The sequence below is a fragment of the Pinus tabuliformis genome, chromosome 4_1 (genome assembly GCF_031772625.1).
Source record: "Pinus tabuliformis cultivar Carrire ecotype Pingquan chromosome 4_1, CPIR1, whole genome shotgun sequence".
Lineage (NCBI taxonomy): Eukaryota > Viridiplantae > Streptophyta > Pinopsida > Pinales > Pinaceae > Pinus > Pinus tabuliformis.
Genome location: NC_142303.1, coordinates 324,600,325 through 324,622,478, shown reverse-complemented (window position 1 = coordinate 324,622,478; position 22,154 = coordinate 324,600,325). Strand labels below are relative to the sequence as shown.

The 22,154-nt window shown below is 36.6% G+C and overlaps 1 protein-coding gene across 1 annotated transcript; it reads right to left on the bottom strand.

Annotated features, from left to right (window-relative positions):
- Positions 1-564: 564 nt before the first annotated feature.
- Positions 565-2,879, bottom strand: LOC149175608 (uncharacterized). Its single transcript, XM_089422901.1, has 3 exons — positions 2,411-2,879; positions 2,190-2,311; positions 565-1,006 (listed from the first exon to the last, which is right to left on the bottom strand). Exons 1-3 carry the CDS (start codon positions 2,585-2,587, stop codon positions 883-885), a joined length of 423 nt encoding a protein of 140 aa, XP_089279027.1. The 5' UTR covers positions 2,588-2,879; the 3' UTR covers positions 565-882.
- Positions 2,880-22,154: the final 19,275 nt, after the last annotated feature.

Here is a 22,154-nt window from a genome sequence, read left to right as displayed (position 1 = left end):
GACAGTTTCCAAATTTTGATATGGAAATCCATGTCCATTAAAGCATTGAGGAAATTTAGAGAATGGTGATTCAAGAGTTACTTCCATGACCTTAAAGAGGAAACATTTTTGCAGGTTTTGCCTGCAAATCAAATAAAACTGTAAAGAGTTCCAGATTTCTATCTGATTACATAGGCTGCCTTAAGATCTAGTGGTTTACTTTTGGCAGTATGAAAGTCCCACCCTTCAGCAGCATGTTTCTTTACATACTTTGTAAGTCTACTCAGAATAGTATCAGAATGGGTGTGGCAATGTTTTCCTGGCCTTATTAACAGATCATGTGGTGGTAGAGAAATGCAGAGGAGAGAATTTAAACGTTAAGCTACGTCTTGAATAAATGCTTATCTGCACCCATCTTATATGCATGACATATATACAGTATTAAATCCCTATAAGAAATTCTATGTTTTTTTTTCCAATTATTAACATGTTATGGATGTTAATCAATATTTTCAAGCTTAAAATATATGGTTAAAGTAGCCAATGACAGAGTCAGACAATTCATCAAAACTGATGATAACCAGATGGACTCAATTTTGTTTCCATTCTTAACCATTCAGAGGTTTATCTTCTGGTAAATCAAATGTACAATAAAAAGGCTTTTCTGCCTCGGTCGATTTATGTATATTATCCCAAGGCAGAGTTATACACATAAAGAGCAAAAGAAACAGCCCTGACAGGAAACTGTACATCTTCATCAGAAGGGCTTTCTTACAATAAATTTACAGAGCCCAGACTCGTGAAATTCTTGAGACGTTGTCCTACACAAGATTTCAATCCGAGGGCCATATTTTCCTTGCGCTAAGTTATCCACTGGGTACCAAACACACCCGAAATGTTACATCAGCTTTCATCTTTCCCTTCAGAAGAGGCCTCCACAAGATCTACGCCCATGCATGTATAATCAATTCCATCAAGAAGGTAAGGTCTTATTTCCTGAACACAGCCATAAAGTTTGACATCTTCCCTGTATCAGGGAAAAAACAATTGGTCTGTCAAAAAAGCGAATGTTCTTCATTATAACTTCTGTATCTATGAGATTAAGAAGAAGAAAAAAAGTTAAGACTCTTCCAACTACTTGATCCAACTTTGAAAAGATAAGAGTTCTTATAGATTCAAAAGCCAATTCACAAGCAACCATGGTATAGCTTAATCTGTATTCTCTACATGTCATAGCAATTTTTAGAGGACTTCACAAGCAACCATGGTATAGCTTCATCTGTGTTCTCTACATGTCATAGAAATTTGTAGAGGCCTTAATTTATCAATATTTCGTAGACTAAAATACCTATATTCAAGGATCATTTTAAGGGCTTTTTCATTGTATTTTGCGGACTAAGAGAAGTAAGGCGCTCTACAGCCTTAGCCTGAGTGGGGTATCGACCAACCCTTTGTTGGTGTAAAGGTGTAATGAGTTAAGGGGTATAATGGATTTCATTGAAAAGTGATATTAGGACAAATACATTTTTAAACCAAAATTGGATATGGATTTTATTAGCTTAATCAATTGAGATTAATAGGGTTGAGCATTTAACTAGTCCAGAATTTAAAACCCAAGGAATTAGCTCAATCAATTGTAATTAATACTGTTGAAAATTTGGGTAATCCAGTGCCAACTGACACCCAACTTGAATCTCCTGAGTTACTACATATACCAATGACTAATATAACTGACACCCCACTTGAATCTCCTGAGTTACTACATATACCAATGAGTAATATAACTGACACCCAACTTGAATCTCCTGAGTCACTACAGATACCAATGACTAATATAAGGAAACATCTTTGATTTTCCTGGAGGGTTTTCCCTTGAAAACATCCCAAATTTCACATAAATAATCTAACTACTTAAATATTAGAATTCAAGATATACGACCTATAACTGGAGACAAAAGGCAGATTTGGATGGGTATACCCTCTCTGCAACATTAATCTAAAGCCCACGTGGCATTGGGTGTTGAACCATAATCTATATATTCGGTAAGATAGCTCTAATACTGTAGGAATTTCTACTTGAGGGAGTTCATAACTTGCTTTGGGTATATCAGATCGCTGGTCAGAGCGTATCTGCTTGCACCGATGGATCCAAAAAGGCTCTAAAAATGAAGAATAACCAAAAAAATTCCTGCAAACTATGAATTGATTACCTGTACTGCTCTTCTTGCTCTTGGGTACGGCGCAAATGTGGACCCTCGTCATAACCTTCACAGATGAGCTCACCATATTCATTTCTATAGCAAACTATGCCTCTGGAGGCATCCTGATAGACCTGGACACATTACCCACTGTAAGAACTGATCCCCCGAACCTTCTCCAAAAAAAAGGGGGAAAAGAAAAACAAGTTTAAATTTAAATAGGAAAATCCTACCTTCACAGTTTCATATAGCTTATACTTTTTTGGGAACACAGTTGCCCTGGTAGTGACATCCTTTGTGCGCACAGAAATTGAAGATCTCACAGATAATCTTGAACCAACAGAATAACAGTCCTTCGAGGGGAGCCCGAGCCCACTTATTAGCAGAACCTCTCTGAAACACAACGCCATGCTTCTTTCTTATATGGTTCCGAGAAAAATGAAGGGATCAGAATCTCAAAAGACTGGAGTACTATAAATATATATATCTCAATTATGCGTGCTGTTACCGAAGGAGACACCAAGTATTGATGATATATTCTACAACTCCACCGACCCTACCCATTCACCCACTACAGTGGACTCTGCATACTTACGTTCCTCCCACTCAAATGACACAGAAGTCGGAAGTGGGCATGTGATAGACGTTTTTTAGTTTCAAGTCGCTGTCAAGCCTGTTATAAAATACTTAAGAGTCCCTCTCATCCTACAAGATTTTGGTCACCAATATTCTCTGCCTGGCTTCCAGCAATTGTGTGAAAGGTAGCTGATTCATGAGGAATCATTTGCCAATGTAGGGGTGGAATTTTAACTTTCTTCTACAGGTATTGGATATAATTGGATATAATTTTCCTGGTTGATAGGATCCGTTCCCTGTATTCTTTGTTCCTTGTGTGGCTTTTAACCATTGTGTAAAGGAGAGGCCACATGAGGAATAATCTGCATGGAAAGCTTTTTCAGTTTAGAATTTGGATATATTCATAATGGGTAGTAAATGATATATTAATTAGGAGATTTCACTAAAATATATATATAAATTATGTGATTTTTAGATTAAAAGAATAGATAATACGTCAATTTATTTTTTAATTAAAAGTCAACCTTTTAAATTGATAAGATAAAGATTGTATTTGTATATGAATTTTGCATGCAAATAATTATAAATTTATTATTTTATTAGCCTATCTTATTTTTAACATTTTATTTTACATTATACTTTACTAATTTAATATTTATTTCTTTTCAAGGATTTAGATATATTTATATTGCATTAACTTAGTTTTTAATTAAAGATACATGTATAATTTTTGGAGATGTGTGATGTTCTATTTGTATAATTACTTGTAAATTTACTTTTTCACAAGGCACTTGCGATGCATTGTTTGCATTTGTTTTCTTTTTGTGTTTGCACTAAGTAAGTTTACTTTTCTGTGAGAAATTAGTGATACAATTGATTCCCTTGTGTGTCTACATTTTGTTAGTTCAATTTTCAACTAGACACTTGTGATACATTTGGTTTCCTTGTGTGTCTACACCTTGCAAGTTCAACTTTTTACTATTGACAATGTATTTGATTCATTCCTATGTCTACACCTTGCAAGTTCACTTTTCCATGTAAGTCTTGCAATACATTTGATCCCCTAAAGTTTGTATGAGAGACTTGTGATGCATATGATTCCTTTCTGTGTCTACACCTTGCAAGTTCATTTTTTCATGCAATACTTATGATGCATTTGATTCCCTTATATGTGTATGCCTCCCAAGTTCACTTTTCCATGAGATGCTTGTTTTGTAAGCTATATTTTGGTTAACTGTAAGAAATTACATGTGTACAAAAATGTTGCCTGACAATGGCCTGCCACTTGGGAAACCAGACCACTGACAAAACAATAGATCATAATTACATCAAAATCCATTTTTCATAATAATTATCTCAGAAAGCAAAGCAACTCCTAGATTGACAAAGTGATATAGAAATTGTTCACTATGAGCTACTTTCAAATGGACAGAAACTAGAAATCATAAACCAAGCATAAAAGGAATGGTAGAGCCAAAACACACCACAAATTGAGAGCTAAACATCATGACAAAGAATAAGAATAGGGGGAAGCATCCACCTAAATTGGGTTGAGATCCCCATGGTTGCAACAATTTAGGCCAGCACCAGGAGCCACACTTGCCTCATTTCTCTTGATTTGCTTGCTCATATCATTTTGTTGAAGCATAACATCATCCAAAACCAACATCATTTCTTCCTTAGCATCATTACAATCCAAAAGAACTTGACCTAACAATGAGTTCAGCCTCCTAAACATGTCAATGAAAAGAAGATATTCGTTCAACCTTTCATGAGTATGGTCCATGTTAGGCACCCATTCCTTCATATCCAAAATCACTTTAGAGTCGAACAAGTATTTTCTCTCTACAACAATGTATTCTTCCAATTCATGAAGCGCCTCCTTTACCTTCAATGACAATTGCTCCCTAAACAACCTAACTGAGTTCTACACCCTCATGTTGGCCTTGGAGCCTCCTTGCGACCCACAACCCCCACATCTTGTTCAACAATGATCTCTTTGCCTAACCATCCTAGTGAACCAATGGAAACAAATAGGAGCATACTTCGATGAATGGAGCTACAAACACATGCTTAAGTGTTGGGCTCAGATGTGAATGTAGAAATCCCATGGCCAGTGGACCTAGTGACCATGAAAAACTAAGAAAAGCATAATTTGATGTAGATAAAGTGGAGGAAAGAACAACAAACACCATGTCTTGAGCTTGATACATAATTCCATGTGGAGACCAATGAAGATAGCATTGATTTCCATTGCACTAGACTACCCATAGAATGATGTAAAAAGGAGCCAATCATTGCCATCCACCTGAAGCAACATGTGAGGAATGGAACATGAATATAACCCATCCAGAACTATTACCACTATCTAACCTGCAATAACCTGGCCTTATCATAACCTCTGCATCTCCATATGATGACAAAGAATGGGGGAGCAACGACCTCACACATTGAATGAGGTGATAACATCCTCACCATCTGCATGATGGGGCATGTCCCTTCTCACTCCATTTATGGGACTTTTCCATGATAGATGTGTGACCCATTTGATTCCCTTGTGTGTCTACATGATAGGTCCCTATAATACTAGTGTAGTTCCTATATTGTTATTATATAAGCCCATTATTATTATTGTTGTGCCCTCGCATTATTATTGTTATGTAGGACCTAATTATATTTTGACCCTTTAGACTCCTATATATACCATGGAGGTCTTTCCATTTGAATCATCCAAGAATTCTTTATTTATGTGATGTAAAGGGAGGTTTTACCCTCGAAGTGGCTTATTATCTAGTCATTGAGCTATATTTTCTTATGCTTTCTTGTTATTTTGATCTTGATACTAACATTTGGTATCAGAGCTCTTGATCCTATGGTTTTGCTACTCCAAATGGGTCGTCTTGGAAATTCCGCTTAACTTTTTTTTATGTGAAGCTTCAAACCCTAGAATTGTTACCAAGTGGAGATGAATTCTTGATGAACATTTGGCTACAATTTCAGACCTTGGTTCGCTATATTTTTGGAGATATGGTCCAAGGAAGTTAGGGTTTTTGTATGCTCCAAAACTTTGTCTCAAACAGGTGTCCCAAGGAAAATTGTCATAAATTTCTCTTTGAGCATCGAAGTTGAATTTCATTAAAAATCACTGAAATTTCACGGAATTTTATTTTTCGATTATCATTTTAGGGATGAATATTAAAAAAGTGACACATGGCATTCTGTATAAGTTCGCTCTACTGAACCAATCCATAATCAAGCCATCGTGGGAGATTTGGCAAAAATTTATATTAAAGAACCCAATCTTTGTCTAACTGGTGGGGTTGGAAAGAAGTCACAAGGGACTACCATAGGACGCAATTTTAGACCTTTGGAGGAAAAAATCATAGATATACAATAGTTTCAAGGTAAACCTTATAAACAAGCTCAAAATCAAGCTCTTAAAAGGTGTGTAATTTTAAATTTGCATAACTTTTTGTTTAAAAAAATTACTTTGAAGTGATTCAAAAAGCATAGTAAAGAATAAATATTGTTAATTGGTTCTAAAATGCCTCCCAAATAAAAGTATTCTACACCCATTAAGCCCTTAGAAATATCTACTATGACACATGAAGAAGAGGGAATGCAACACAAAATATCAAATTTGCAGGAACAAGTGCAACAATTTGCACTCTCACAAAGAGCAACCAAAAATCAATTGGAAGCGATGAATGTTAAGATGGATGGTTTAGAAGAAAAAATAAAAAGGGACATGGAAGGTTTGAAGGATGGGTTAAAAGAATAAATGGAAGGTTTGAAGGAAGGTTTGATCAAGTTGCTACAAGAAATGCTTTCTAGTAGTGTTAAGGTATTTCATGAAATCCGTGATGAGGACAAAATGAATGTGAACCGTGATTTAGAGACACCAAGTTTGGGTTGAAGACCAACCACATTCTAAATATTTATACAAGGAATTTTGATAGTAAGGATCGGATAACATGGATACTATAGATGGAGCAACTCTTTGATCTACATGATGTGCAACACACAAAAAATGTACACATTGCATCTTTATACTTAGAACCCAATCATTTTGTGTGGAAGAGATGGATTTGTTGTCGTAAATCACCTGTAACTTGGACAATTTTTATGGGGGAAATGATACAAAGAGAAATATCGTCTTTATCCATTAATAAATCTCAAACAAAGGGGTATAGTTGTGGAGCACATTGAGAACTTCCAAAGAGTGAATATCAAGGTAATTGATATTCCAAAGGAGCATCTAATTGATGTCTTCATAGGAACTTTAAAGGATAATATAGAACATGAAGTTCGCCTTTGGGAACCTAAGTCATTGGAGAATTCATTTAGGGTGGTAATAAATGTTGAAAGCACATTTATGGCAACAAGGAGGTCTACCACTCATAGCTATAAAGATGGAAGTTTACCTCTCCTAGCCTCCCATAATCTACAAGGTTGACACCAAACCAACTAGAGGAAAAGATAACAAAAATGATTTGTTACAGTTGTGCTAACAAGTACACTAAAGGTAATAAATGTGATGAGAATAAATTATTTTACATAGATTGTGAAGATGAGGGAGAAAAGGAACAAGAAACATCAAAATAAGAAGATATACACCAAGAACCAACCCCGGGGGTTGAAAAAGAAGAAATAAATCTGACTTACCACTCCTCAAAATCTCAAGGTAAAAGGATATATCAAGAAGAAAATGGTAATAGTGGTGATAGATTTGGGTAGTACTCATAATTTTATTCATTTTAAGATAGCCAAGGCTTTGAACTGCTTTCTATATCCAACACTAGAGTGCAAGTGATGGTTGCAAATGGAGGAACTATAAATTGCTTAGGGAAGTTCCATAATATCAATCTAATCATGGGGGAGTATGTATTGAATAGTCCAATGTTTTCCATTCTAATGCATGGTGTTGATATTGTATTCATGAGAGTCCAATGGTTACAATATTTAGGGACGATAGCCTTTTATTTTCAAGAACTTTTCTTAAATATTTTTTGGGAAAGGAAGGAAATTGAATTAAGGGGTATCACATAGAAGCCTAGGAATATAATTAGTTGTAATGGCATGAAAAATATTTTGAATAAGGAATAATGAGGAGTTATTACACAATTACGCTCACTAGATGCTTAAACATCGAAGCCATCCATTTCTCTAGATCTCCAAAGAGTCCTTGACAATCATTCCAAGGTATTTGAGACTCACAAAGGTCTCCCACCTATTTGTGATCATGATCATGCTATTCACTTGATTCTAGGAAGTGTTCCTCCAAACATCATACCTTACAGATATCTCTATGCCTAAAAGAATGAAATGGAACACATGGTTACATAAATGCTAGAGGCAGGTATAATTCAACCTAGCCAAAGTTCTTTCTCTTATCGAGTAGTATTGGTGCACAAGAAGGATGGTTCATGGCATATGTTTTTGGATTATAGAGATCTCAATAAGCTCACTATTAAAGATACATTTCCCATTCTTGTCATCGATGAATTTTTATATGAATTAAATGGAACAATTTACTTCAGCAAGTTAGATCTTCATTCAAGATATCATCAAATTAGAATAAATATAGAAGACATTCTAAAAACAACATTTAGAACTCAAGAAGGTCATAATGAATTTTTGGTCATGCCTTTTGGCCTTAGTAATGCACCTTCCACATTTCAAGGTTTGATGAATTCCACTTTCAAAACCTTCCTTAGAAAATTTGTGTTAGTAATTTTTGATGATATACTAATCTACAACAAGTCTTGGAAAGATCATGTTCAACATGTTGATAGGTTTCTTAAACTTTGGAGGAGAAAAAATTGTATGCAAAACCATCCAAATGTTTCTTTGGGGTACCCAAGGTGGAATATTTGGGTCATATTGTGTCTCATGAGGATGCCAAAGGTAGACCCTAACAAAATTAAAGTAATCAAGGAATGGAAAATCCCCACAACCTTAAAGCATCTTCGAGGATTTCTTAGGTTGCCAAGGTATTATCGCAAGTTTGTTAAGAATTATGGGAAAATAGTAGCACCTCTAACGATATTACTGAAGAAAGATGTATTTTCTTGGACTCCAAAAGCAACTAAGGCCTTTGAACATCTTAAAGAGGCAATGCGACAAGCTTTGATCTTAACTACACCAAACTTCACAAAAATCTTTATTGTGGAATGTGATTCCTCAAGAAATGGCATTAGAGTTGTTTTCATGCAAGAAGGATGACTCAATGCTTTTGAAATTCATCCAATCAAGGGAAAGCATTTACACAAACCTACTAATGAGAGGGAAATGTTGGAAATACTACATGCCCTGAATAAATGGTGCCCTTACCCAATGGGAAGATACTTCAAGGTAAAACCAAGTCATGATAGTTTGAAATACTTCTTGGAACAAAGATTATCTTTAGAAAAGCAACAAACTTGGGTCACAAAGATGTCGGATTATGACTTTAAAATCATGTACAAAAAAGGGAATCAAAATGTTTTTGTAGATGCACTCTCAAGAAGGGATGAGGATGTAGAGGCATTACTCTATGCCATTTATATTATCCAACCTGAGTGGATAACTAAAGAAAGGGATGAATAGAAAAATAACAAAGAAGTGTGGACACTCATTCAAAATTTGCAGTAAGATTCCAGTGCATATGATACATTTATCTGGAAATATTATTTACTATGGTACAAAGATTGTTTACATCTATGTAAGAACTCCAAACCAAACAAAGGGTTATTTCGGAATTGCACATCTCTCCTACAAGAGGGAACTCAGAAGTTTTAAAAACTTACCACATGGTCAAGAAGGATTTTTTTGGGGATGACCTTAAATATGATATTCAAAAGTTTGTGGTATAATGTTAGGTTTGCTAACAAAATAAAGTTGAGACAACTAAGACCCCGGGTCTTTTACAACCATTAGTCATTCCAAGTCAACGTTGGGAGGAGAAATCAATGGATTTTATCACAAGTCTACCCACGTCCAAAGGAAGAGTGTCATTATGGTGGTAGTTTATAGACTTACTAAGTATGCACACTTTTGTGCACTATCTCATCCTTTCAAGGCTAGTACAATCATTACTGCATTTGTGGAAACAATTCAAAAGCTACATGGAAACCCAAAGATTGTTGTAAGTGACAAAGATCCCATTTTCACTAGAAATTTTTAGATAAAATTATTTTCTTATCTTGGTACTCAATTGGATCTTAGCTCATCTTATCATCTTAAATATGATGGGAAAACTAAGATAGTGAACATATGTTTGGAAGGGTATATTCGTTGCTTTGTATCTGATAAACAAACACAATGGATCAAGTGGTTACCTCTGGTAGAATGGTGGTATAACACTTCCTTCCATATGACAACAAAAATGACCCCATTTATGGCGCTTTATGGATATCATCCACCATCCATTGCATCATCTCTAAGAGACAATTCTAAGGTTTAAGCAACGGATGACCAAATCAAGCATCAATGACAAGTTCTCCAACTTTTAAAGGATAACCTGACTCTGGCACAGAACTGAATGAAATAACAAGAATATCAACACTGCAGTGAAAGAAGTTTTGGCATGCACGATTGCGTATTTTAATGGCTACAACCATACAAACAAATGTCCCTCAAGCAAGCTAAGAAGGATAATAAATGATCACCCAAGTACTATGGCCCTTACAAAGTGTTGCAAAATATTGGTACTATGACATACAAATTGGAGCTACCTATATCTTCATGAGTACACCCAATTTTTCATGTTTCATGCTTAAAGAAGGTTATAGGTGACAAGATCCCAGTACAAACTATATTTCCAGAACTTGACGAGGAAGGAAAAATCATATCTGAGCCTAAAGTAATCATGAAACAAGAATCTAACAACTGCAAAATCGATCAATTTCAGAGTATCTCATTAAGTGGAAGAGCTTACTTGCTGAATATTCCACATGGGAGGATGAATATTTTATAAAAAAGCATACATAACTTCTCAAGCATTAACAACGCCATTTTTTTGAAGGAGAGGGGCATGTTAGGTCCCTATAATACTAGTGTAGCCCCTATATTGTTATTATTGTGACCCATGGCCACTATTGTTATTGTTTTGCATTTGCATTAGTATTGTTATATAGGCCCTAATTATATCTTGACCATTTAGACTCCTATATATACCAATGAGGTCTTTTTATTGGACCTTGCAAGTTCACTTCTTCACAAAATGCTTACATCCCATTTTATTCCCGTATTTGTCTACACCTTACAAGTTAAATTTTCCACGAGAGAATCCCAATGCATTTGATTCTGTTGTGTGTCTTTCTCTGCAAATTCACTTCCCATGATAGAGCTTCAACATATTTGATTATCTAATGTGTCTACACTTTGCGAGTTCATTTTTCCAGGAGAGATTCGTGATACATTTTATTCCCTTATGTGTTTTACAGTTTTCAAGTTCACATTTCCACAAGAAACTTGTGATGCATTTGATTCCCTTATGTGTCTACATCTTGGGAGTACACATTTTTAGAAGACACTTGCAATGCAGTTGATTCATTGTGTCAACACTTTGCAAATCACTTTTCCATTAGATACTTGTGATGTATTTGATTCCCTTGTGTGCCTACACTTTGCAAATTCACTTTTTCATCAGAGATCTGTGGCACATTATATTCCTAGTGCAACTACACCTTAGAAGTTCATTGTTTCATGAGAGGCTTCCAATGGAATTATTTCCCTTGTGTGTATATGCTATTCAAGTTCACTTCTATATGAGGGACATGTGACACACTTAGTTCTATTAGTGTGTCTATGCCTTGCAAATGCACTTCTTTGAAAGTAATTTCTTTGATTCCATATGGGACCTCTAACACGTCTATCTTATCTTGCAAGCCCACTTCTCCATGGAAATGGGACATGTGGGACCAAAGACATGAATTTTGTATTTTTTTGTACACTTACATTACAAGTACAAAGTTTAACATGTCTATCTTATCTTGCAAGCCCACTTCTCCATGGAAATGGGACATGTGGGACCAAAGACATGAATTTTGTATTTTTTGTACACTTACATTACAAGTACAAAGTTTAAAATTTCATTTCTTTTAGGAATTATTAAATAGTTTGATTTTCTTTCTCAAAGGGATGTATGCTTCACATTGTTCATGTGAATCACTTAATTATTTTGTGGAACTAAAATATCTCCCTAAACATAAGTTCTTCACTATCTCATGGGAGTGTCTCAATAGATACCCCAATTTGATCTTCAAGAGTTGCATTTACAAGTATAAAGCTTAAGCATTAATTTCCCCCATGATCTGTTCAATCTAATTACCTTACAAAACCACATGATGTTTTTACTAGGCACATAACATTTCAATGTAGTATTTTGAGGGATTTACATTTACAACTATAAAGTTTAAGGTTTGATTTTCTTTGAGGCTTATTGGATGTAATTGTCCCATTGAACTTGGTATCATGCTTATTAGGAACCAACATTTTCATTATGTTTTGAGAGGTCTTGATTAATGTGGTTAGGTCATATAAGCTCACTTCCCCATGTCTAACAATCCATGTTAACAATCCATATTTATTAAGTAGCCATGTTCTCATCATGGATTGGAGGTTTACACTACATTGATTATAGAACACAAATGTCTCATGAATAAACTCATTATAGAATGCCAACTTTTCATGAATAAGCTTATTATAAATTGTAATTTAAAAAAAAAATAAGTTCATTATAGAACCCAATTGTCTCATAAATATAGAACCTATGCATATATTATAAATATTTGAACATTTCAAATCTCTCAAGCTTATAAATACATTTACTAATACAACATAAGATTATCCTCAATAACATAATACAAATTAGTATAAATTAGAAAAACGAAATCAAATCTTTACACTTATTCTAGTAAATAACAACAACTTTACTAATACATCATCCCTAAAAATTATGTTGTGGAAAGACATCACAAAAAACATAAAATAAACTTAGATTTATAACGATAATAATAATTAAATTTTAAGGTTATAACCAACCCAAAAACAAAACCTTCTTATTTGTAAAAAAAAATTGCCATCACATAATGATTTAAATATAAAAATAAAATAATACAAATATTATAATAAATCTAAATTTAAATGTAAAATGAATTTCAATCCATAACATATACAAAATTATTATAACAAATTTAAAATTAAATAAAATGAATATCAATCTATGCACTAAAATAATATTATAAGTTCACTCCTTACTTCAACCTATCCCTTTACTACCATTAAAATTAGAAAATATACATGGTGAGAAACAACTCTATCCCCACCAAGCCTTATTCATTTGCTATTGGTTTATCTTTTCCCTATGCATTAGATGCTGTCTTCAATGATTAAATAGGATTAAATCTACTTTAAAATTCAAGGTGATCTCCATATTTAGTTTGGAATCATTTCGGTTTATCAAAAACAATACCAATATATAGCATGCAGGCATGCATTCTAGATTTAAATAATTTGAACATAGCATTAAATGTTATTTTTATTCGATTAAAAGTCAAGTGATTTGCATGATTGGGACCATCATTTTTTTTCAAAAGTAAGACATGATATTTTATTTGTAAAGCGTTAAAAGATGACGTAGCCTAATTATTACTTTATTTGTAATTATTATTTTATTTGTGAAGGATCAAGTCTTGTAATAAAGTAATAATTATTATTTTATTTGTGAAGGATCAAGTCTTGTAATTATATACAGGCTCCTTGGATAGAGTTAAGTGCGCTACACGTCAAGTTCGTACGGTGGGGACTAGATTGTTAAAAGAGAAACAAATGGCTCATAACGACTGTCTAATGAAAAGCAATGAACTCTCTAACGATATTTTTATATTGTTCATAGCTGATTTACACCCACAGGTAATGAACTCTCTAATGATGTAATGTGACTCATTATTCACCCCTTATCAAAAGTAGGTGTTAGGTCATAGTTATAAGGTTAAGTGTTAGGTTAGAGGAGTATCAAAAGTAGGTGTTAGGTCATAGTTATAAGGTTAAGGGTTAGGTTAGAGGAGTTATGATGTTACTTTATATTGTTTAATTTAATTTAGGTAATTTTTATTTTTATAATCAGTATAGATTCATTTTAATTTGGATGTATCAATTTTTATATTGGGTATTTGATTGTATAATTAGACTAAATTCTCATGTGATGGAAATAAAAAACATTATCGGACTTACATATCGTCTTTAAACACAATAGTCAAGAGTAGGTTGTAGATCTTGTTTGCACAACATGAAGTTTGTGGCATGATGGCTTAGGATGCAACTGGAATGATGATGGAAGATAATGCCATCAATTCACCACAAATGGAAGTTGTGTGGCTCCATCTCCATTGCCATCCAATGTATTATTTGAGTTTCACTTTTCTTGTTCTCTAGCATGTTATTTCCATTCCAAATTGTTGCAACGATTCCCCTCACTCTCTTTCTATCCTTTGCTTCTAACTTTGTCTAGTCGTTATGGCTCCATACTCCTGCCACCATGGGAAGGCTTCGATGTGCCAAACTAAGGTGGCGTTGGTGGCCTGTGATGTAGCAAAAGTATTTCATTGCTCCTTTCAACTTGCAATCAAACATGGTCTTCCAGCTCTTAGTGAAGAGCTTAAGAGGGAGAGGGCCCATCACTTTGATTAGGAAAAAAAATTCATGGCCAAGCATCTTGTTTAGGACCTAGGGACTAATAGAACCCTAAATGCGAAGTTTCACTAAACCTTGAAGCTCTATTGGCACACTTGACTTTTGTAGCTCATGCCCTCCTCAATCAAGATGCAAAATCATTGGAGCCCAAGCAACGTATTCAAAATTTGGAGAAGAAAGGGTGTTTGTTACTCTCTACACATGGTTAGCGAAGATGCATGACAGTGTCCTCATCTATGAAGCTAAGGGATGCTCCAAGGACAACCCCATTGATGTCTCAACATGTCCTTTTGCTTAAGTAAACTTTTTTTGTTTCCTTTCTTAGGTCACATGGTTTTCTATGTTATGAATGTTTTGTTGGCTTTTTGTTCTTAGTCTTTAGTAGTTGAAAACTTGATTTGGGGCTAGTTTAGTTACCAATATAATAGACTAAATTTGATAACCTTTCTTAAACCTCTATTAGTAATGCTTAGTTTCCCTCGGGACAACGTTCAAGACTCTTTTTATTTATTTTTTTGTATCTAAAAGCTATCTAAATTGGATATCAAAAGCATATCTTTAATGGTTGTTATGTTCTCTTTAAAGTACCAGAGTATGAAACTCTCTTGTTTTTGTATATAGTAGTAGAATAAATAGCTTACAATAAAAGCCTTGGGATTTATCATGTATTGTGAAGGATCAAATTTCTTGAGGTGCAAACTTTTTCTCAAACATTTTTAATTTAAAAAAGTTTTCAATTCAACATATTTACTCTCTTGTTTTTGTATATAGTAGTAGAATAAATAGCTTACAATAAAAGCCTTGGGATTTATCATGTATTGTGAAGGATCAAATTTCTTGAGGTGCAAACTTTTTCTCAAACATTTTTAATTTAAAAAAGTTTTCAATTCAACATATTTATCCCTCTACACATGGTAAATTCAAAGTTAATATGGATCTCTTTCTCTGTCTCTCTCCATACACGCGCATGTACACACACACACACCACATGAGAAAAAATTATTTTTCCCTTTTAATTCTATGTTTATATTCCATATGATGAATATCCATGGTTTGATCCTTGAGTGACTATTAGACAACAATGCTCAAAGCCATTACAAGGATATACAAATTAGGTAGAGCATCAATACTCGATTAAAAATTCTCTTTCAAACATGTTAAAGAAGACCAAAAACAAAAACAAAAACAAAACAACATTTTAGCTTTGTTTAGTTCAATGTGCATGCTCAATAATTGTTATAAATCTTGCGCCTTAAAAATGATACAAGATAAATAATTATAGTCCTATTTGAGGGGGAAAGCTCCTTTACAATGAATACGATTTACAAGACAATGGTGATATTAAAACTAGTTCTCCTTCATGTGTGTGTATATATATACGAGACAAAGGGTACAATTATGATAAAATGGGACCACTTTGAGTTTCTTTAAGGTATTGGGGATTGGCCATTCTCTCATTGTTATGATTTTGTTAGGATTCACCTTGACACCATCATGTGATACAATATGACCCAAATATTTCACTTCTTGAACCCAAAGGCACACTTGGAAGGATTTGCATATAGTTGTTACTTTTCCAATAGTGTTAAGACCATGTCAATGTTAAAAAATGCAGTAAGAAATTCTCAATTTGATTTTGCCTTGATTAAATTGAGAAAATTCAAATTTCCACATCAACAGACAACTTGGATGTAGTTAACTTGTGTGACATGGCTTGTGTCACCCAGTTTATTCAGTAAATTCGAGTTGGAGGAGTTAGAGTTCAGTTAAGCATGTGTGATTGCTAATTTGTAGCAATCAAGGTCAATTATTTCAAGTTGTTTTCAGTTAAAATAGTTCCAACTGTTGGAGGAACTAGTGGAAGGTCAGTTGGGCAGTGGGACTTCAGTCAAACCTAGTGATCATCCAGTTAACTGACCAATGAGTGCAAAATAGCTAGTGCATGCAGAGAATTCGAGTTCCCCGATTGTGGTGGAGATTCCAAGGCAGCGTAACATCAGTTATAGACTAGTCTTGAGTGTATAGGTGTTGCATGTAGTCATATGATCAACCTTGGGAATTACGCAATCCATTTTGGGGAAATTCCAAAAATAATAGGGGTCTAATTTCTCAAGGAATTGCACAAGGAAATAGGGGCTCAAGTAGAGGAAAAAATTGACTAAGTCCAGGTCAGAGCTTCTCATTAAGCAGAGAGATAGGTTATTCACTTGTAGGTTGTGCTCAGTTGAGCAAAGCAATTGTAATACATCTCTGTTCATCAGATTAATGCAAGCATGAAAAGGGTTTTTTAGCAGATTGCTTTCCCCTGGAAAAATATTGTGTGGATGTGTGTTATTTTTAATTGCATGTTTGTGATTGATGTTATAAATTGTGAATTCAATTCCGCATAGCAGTAGAGTATGTTTGTATCTTGTGATTTTGATTAAAACTTCATGAGAAGTTGCAAATATACACCATAATTTCTATATGGTATCAGAGCAAGATTCACATTAGATTAGGAATTTCAAAGTTGTTTCTCAAGAGGTTCGAATTTGTAGTTTAGTGTAGAAGGATCTCTTCATAGCTGCGAAGATGACCTTCAACAAGTTGAGGCTAGAGTATGCCTTGGAACACAACTCTAATTTCATCACATGGAAGGATCACATGGAGGTGGTATTGGATGACAATGGATTGCTAGAATACATCAAGACAGATGTTGCAAAACCACAAGCATCAGATGCCCATAACCTTGCTCAATGGAAAAAAGATGTAGCCAAGGAGAGGATAATAATATTGGAGAGAGTATGGGACCACATTGTCATCAATATCAATGGTAAAGAAACTCCTTATGCAATATGGCAGACATTGTGTTGTAGCGGCTACAACCACCCTCAAAATTTTTTCCTTAGCTTTGTTTTGGAGCCTCCCTACCAACCTTTCACAACAGCATGTCTTGCTTCGTCAAGTACACAAGCTTCAGTGATTTTCTTGTAGAAATATAGCTTGTCCATCAAAGCTTGTTGCATTCCCCTCACAGGTTGTTTCCCCCGAACTTAGTCCAGCTGCAGGCTGAGCAGCTCCCTCAAGAAATTGCGCAATTCTGGAGGGCAACCAGCCTTCCCTCTAGAAATTGCGCAATTCTATCTGGCAGCCTGCTGGGCTCCAAAATTGCACAAATTTTCCAGTCAAGCTTCATCTAGAAAATTGCGCAATTCCTCCCAGCAGGGTTGCTCAGCCCAAGAATTGCGTAATCCTAGTCAGTAGTCAGTTGTTCTACCCAGAAATTGTGCAAATCTCCTGGGTAGCCAGCCCAGTTCCCTCCCAGAAATGCACATTTTTTCCCAGTAGTTGAGCAAGCTCTTGCATGTGCAGTTGGTTTGAACGATTCCACCCGGGACCAAGAAAACTTGACTTGCATGCATGGGTTGCTTTTTCCCAGAATAGAAAAAGCAACATGAAAAAAGCATCCCTAGATTTTAGGGAGCTATTTTTAGCAACTGGAGGTTACATGCAAAGATCGTTTTAGAATCTTTCCTCCAAGTGTCGCTTTTTCCTAGATTTGCAGCATGCATGTCATGAGCTTCAAAATTATTTATTTGACGCTTTAGAGCTCATTTCTTCACATTAATCTTGGAGCTCTGACATCCCACAACACATCCAGGACTCTTCGACACATCTAGCTCAACTATTCACGGGTAAGTGGTCTTAACTTGTCTTTTGCAGCATTTATGTCGCTTTTTGTGTTTTTGCTTGTGTGAGTGTTGTTTGCTTGATTTCTTTGAATGATTGCTATCATTTACATGCATACTAGCACCGTTTCAGTTTTCGTTATCATCTCACTATTGTCGCATGCATGAAACTGTTTTTCACGAACGGTCGCCGATTCGGCGACCCACTCCACCCACATGCATGTTGTTCCATTTTATTAATCTTTCATTCACTATTTGCATGCACGATCATTTGATTTTTCTTACACTGAGTATCGCCATGAATTCACCATCACATTTTCTTTCAGTTGCCCGTCGTCGGGTCTGGATAGCCTTGGCCCAGACTCTACCTCACCAAGACAACATTGCATAATCCTGAGAAGGAAGGCTTTGTCTTCCTCTCAGGAAATGCACATTTCTTCCCAGGAGCTATCCTCCAGGCTTGCATTGCGTAATTCTGAGGGACAGTGACTGCTGGCCCAGAAAATTGCGCAATGCAGTCACTGGGCCTGCAACCATTGCCAGATGAAATTGCGCATTGCATAATTCCAATAGCCAGTAGGCCTAGAATTTAGATTGCATAAATCCAACAGCCATTCAGCCTACCCAGATAGTCCAAACTACCTTTTGCGCAGTTCTGGAAGCCAGTCAGCCAGCCTCCCAGAATAAATTGCGCAATCCTTGCCTATCAATCCCTAGGTATGTTGCATGTCTTTCCTCAAGTTTTCTTTGGTTTTTGCTGACAGATTTCTTGCCATGCATGTCACTCTGTCTCCATATCTAGCAGGTGTTAGTCTGCCTCTTTGAAGTTTAGGACCAATGGCCTCCAAGAGTGTAGGATCAAAGGACGCTGACAGAAGTGCAACTGGAGTAGCAGTTGAGCGAGTGTCTGCAAGTCTACCGATCTATGAAGATACCAAGCTGATTCTAAACAAGGAAATCAAGTTGAAATGGAAAGAGGTCAATGATGCATTTGCAGGCACATTTGGGGAAGACCTCAAAGACCGTCAGGTGTATGTGAACATCCACAAGTTCCGCTTGTATTGGATTGCATGTAGGTATCTCGTGCTCCCATGCGAGGACATGATACATTGGTTCATCTCACACACCGATCCTGAGACGATGACATTGAGCAGTGTCAGCGGGACAGGGATTGTTAACTTCAGGGCACAGGATTATGATAAGATGTATCAGATGACGGAGCCCGTGACCATCATGGAGACACCCTTCAGCTTATCCAGAATCAATGCCAACTCCAGAGACATTTTGAAGAACTGGGTGAAGGAGTTAGCTAAATTCAGGATGACACCCAACCAGATCTACAAGATGAGGATACTGCGGAAGGTGTATCAATACTTTGTCATGTTTGCATGTCGACTGTATGGCCAAGAAAGCATGGAAATCTTCCCACAGAGTTGGGTGATTGCGTTGGACCAACTGGCTAGAGAGGGAAAAGTATGTATCTGGTCCATCATGTTGGCTCATCAGTTGAAGGAACAGGTAACAAGGTCTCGACAACCACCCAAAGGTATGCAAGCAGAGATTTACATGTCTGCCTACATCTTGGATGCAATCTACACTCGACAAGAGTTCCCAGGCTTGAAGTGGGCATGGACACCAGTGGAGACTACTGTGAACACTTACTGTAAGATGTTGTCTGAATGTAGCTTCAGAGGAGTTATCACACGGCTATTCGATCATTTTTTCACCTTGGTTTACAAGATAATATTCAAACAGGATCCACCCTGCATGTCGAAGGAAACAATGGAGGCACTGATAGACATTCCTGATTGGTATGCCTCACTGTCTGGCACCTTCATATGGATGTACAACGCAAAGAAGCCTCTGCATGTTCTACTGAAGTTTGCCTTGGACATACTCATCATGCAGGAAGTAGCATATCACATCTCGGCAGGATTGACAGCTAGGCTGCACCGGAAGAAGAAGGTACCTTAGCCTTCTCTTTCGTTGCACATTGGGTTATACAAGATCTGGAGTTTCAAGCATACAGATGCCAAAATAGAGCTGATGAAGAAGTATCCATTCGATCTCTGAAGTTACAATTTGTATGACCCACATTGTCTTGTGAAAGATCACTACACAAGAGTACAATTAAATTGGATCCACGGGGCATGTCATTGGGTGAAGGAGGACCCATGGAGATATTGTTACAACTCCTCCAGACTCAATGAACTAGTCGGCTTCGCTATGGAATGGTTAGCAAAGCAATGTGAAGCAGCATCTCGGAGAGCACTAGAAGCAACAACAGCAGCAGAGGTGAACATACCAGTGCGTGACAAGGGCAAGAGGAAGATTTTTGATTGCATGGAGGAAGAGCAAAGCTGCAAGTTCTGAGCATATCCACTTGTGGAGATAGTGGCTATGGCTATAGAGGTGAAGAGGCAACAACGCGATAAGAGAAACGCACAAAGGCAAAGAGAGAAACGGAGAATGGAGGAAACAGAGAAGGAGTTGCATGAGTTGAAGGAGCAACTCCGGAAGGAACAGGAGCTATTCAGACAAGAGAAGGAAGTGCAGTAAGAACAGGTACAATAGGGGGTGTATCTTGCAGATGGATGAAATAGCTCCCATACAGGTAGTGGAGTCATCAAAATAGCTGGCATCAGGCAAACAGGGTGAACCATCGCAGGAGCAGGACTTCGCTCAGGAGATAGAGCGAGCACTTGAACAAATGGATATGGATATGGAGCGGCAAGAATTAGAGAAAGAAACTAACCTCATGCCTCGCCACCAAGAGGTCAACCTACCAGCTCCACCGCAATAGAAGACGAGCAAGTCCTAAGCGACCAAGGAGACTCTGAGATCCTTGGAGATCAGCCGGAAGGTGTTACACTAAAAAATGTCACCATGGCTATTTACAGTTAGTATGGCTCTATCAACAGTCATGCTATCCTCTTGGGCAAGTCTTAAGCCTCTGCTCTCCATGTCAAACTCCAAAAAGAGAGAAAGTCTTTATAAATGTATTTATCTCTGGGTACGCAGGTTCTCTCAACCTTACCTGCGGGGACGCACCCAATGTTCACAAAAGCTGCGTCTTTGGACGCTCTGTATGTAAAGGGGCAGGTGCATCCCCCTGTAAAGGTTAAAATGTACAAGTTTCATCTTTAAAAAGTTACTTGTGGTCATTTCTAGAGCATTCTAGAAGGTTGTTCGACGTGTATTGAGCACCTCCAGATGGTTCATGCACTCCTACCAAAGAGGAACTTATCCCATCAATAAGGGAGCTATCCCATCCAAAGAGGGGATTATCCCATTGATGGTGGACCTGATTAACCTCCTCTTGAGCACTATAAATACAGGCATTGGGCCAGAAGGAGGAGAGGTTGGAAGCTATACATTTCTAAGGGTAAATGCTGCAGGAATTAGGACTCCCATTTAGAAGCTTGTGAGGAGAGATTGCCATCTTTGCTTGTTCTATTTGGAAGTGGGTGAGCTTTGTCAAAGTAAAGGAGAACTCTTGATGGACCCTGGGAGGGACTTGCACAACACCAAGGCTCAGGTTGTATTTGTTCCTTTTGTTACCTATTAATGCAAATGAGTCCATTCTTCTCAATAACTTGTTATTTATGAGTTGTTTCATGTACTCCTTGGTCTATGTGTTAAATATGTTTTATTCTATGAGATTATCAAGTGCTATTTAATCGTTTGATTGTTAGTGTATGCAGGTTTCAAAGTGAAGGAGGAGCTCATCCGGATCAGCGGAGCTGGACTGCTACAACAACGTTGGGTTACAGGTAGGATCTAAACACTTGATCTCCCATATAGTAAATGCATGTTTAGAGAAGGATTGCTCTTGTTTGTCTTGTTTGTCACTAGAGAGTCTTAGGCTCCTAGGGAGGTTGATTTGTGTCCGCACTATCGACTCTTTCCGCCTGACAAATTGGCGACTCCGCTAGGGAGTCCATTGATGTGAAAGTCTTTTCCTTTGTATGAACTTTGCTCTGAGAAAATTGGTTTATTTTTCTGGTTTTTGGCTCTGTGACTTTGTCTTTGGGTGGGTTAGCTTAGGGTTAGATTT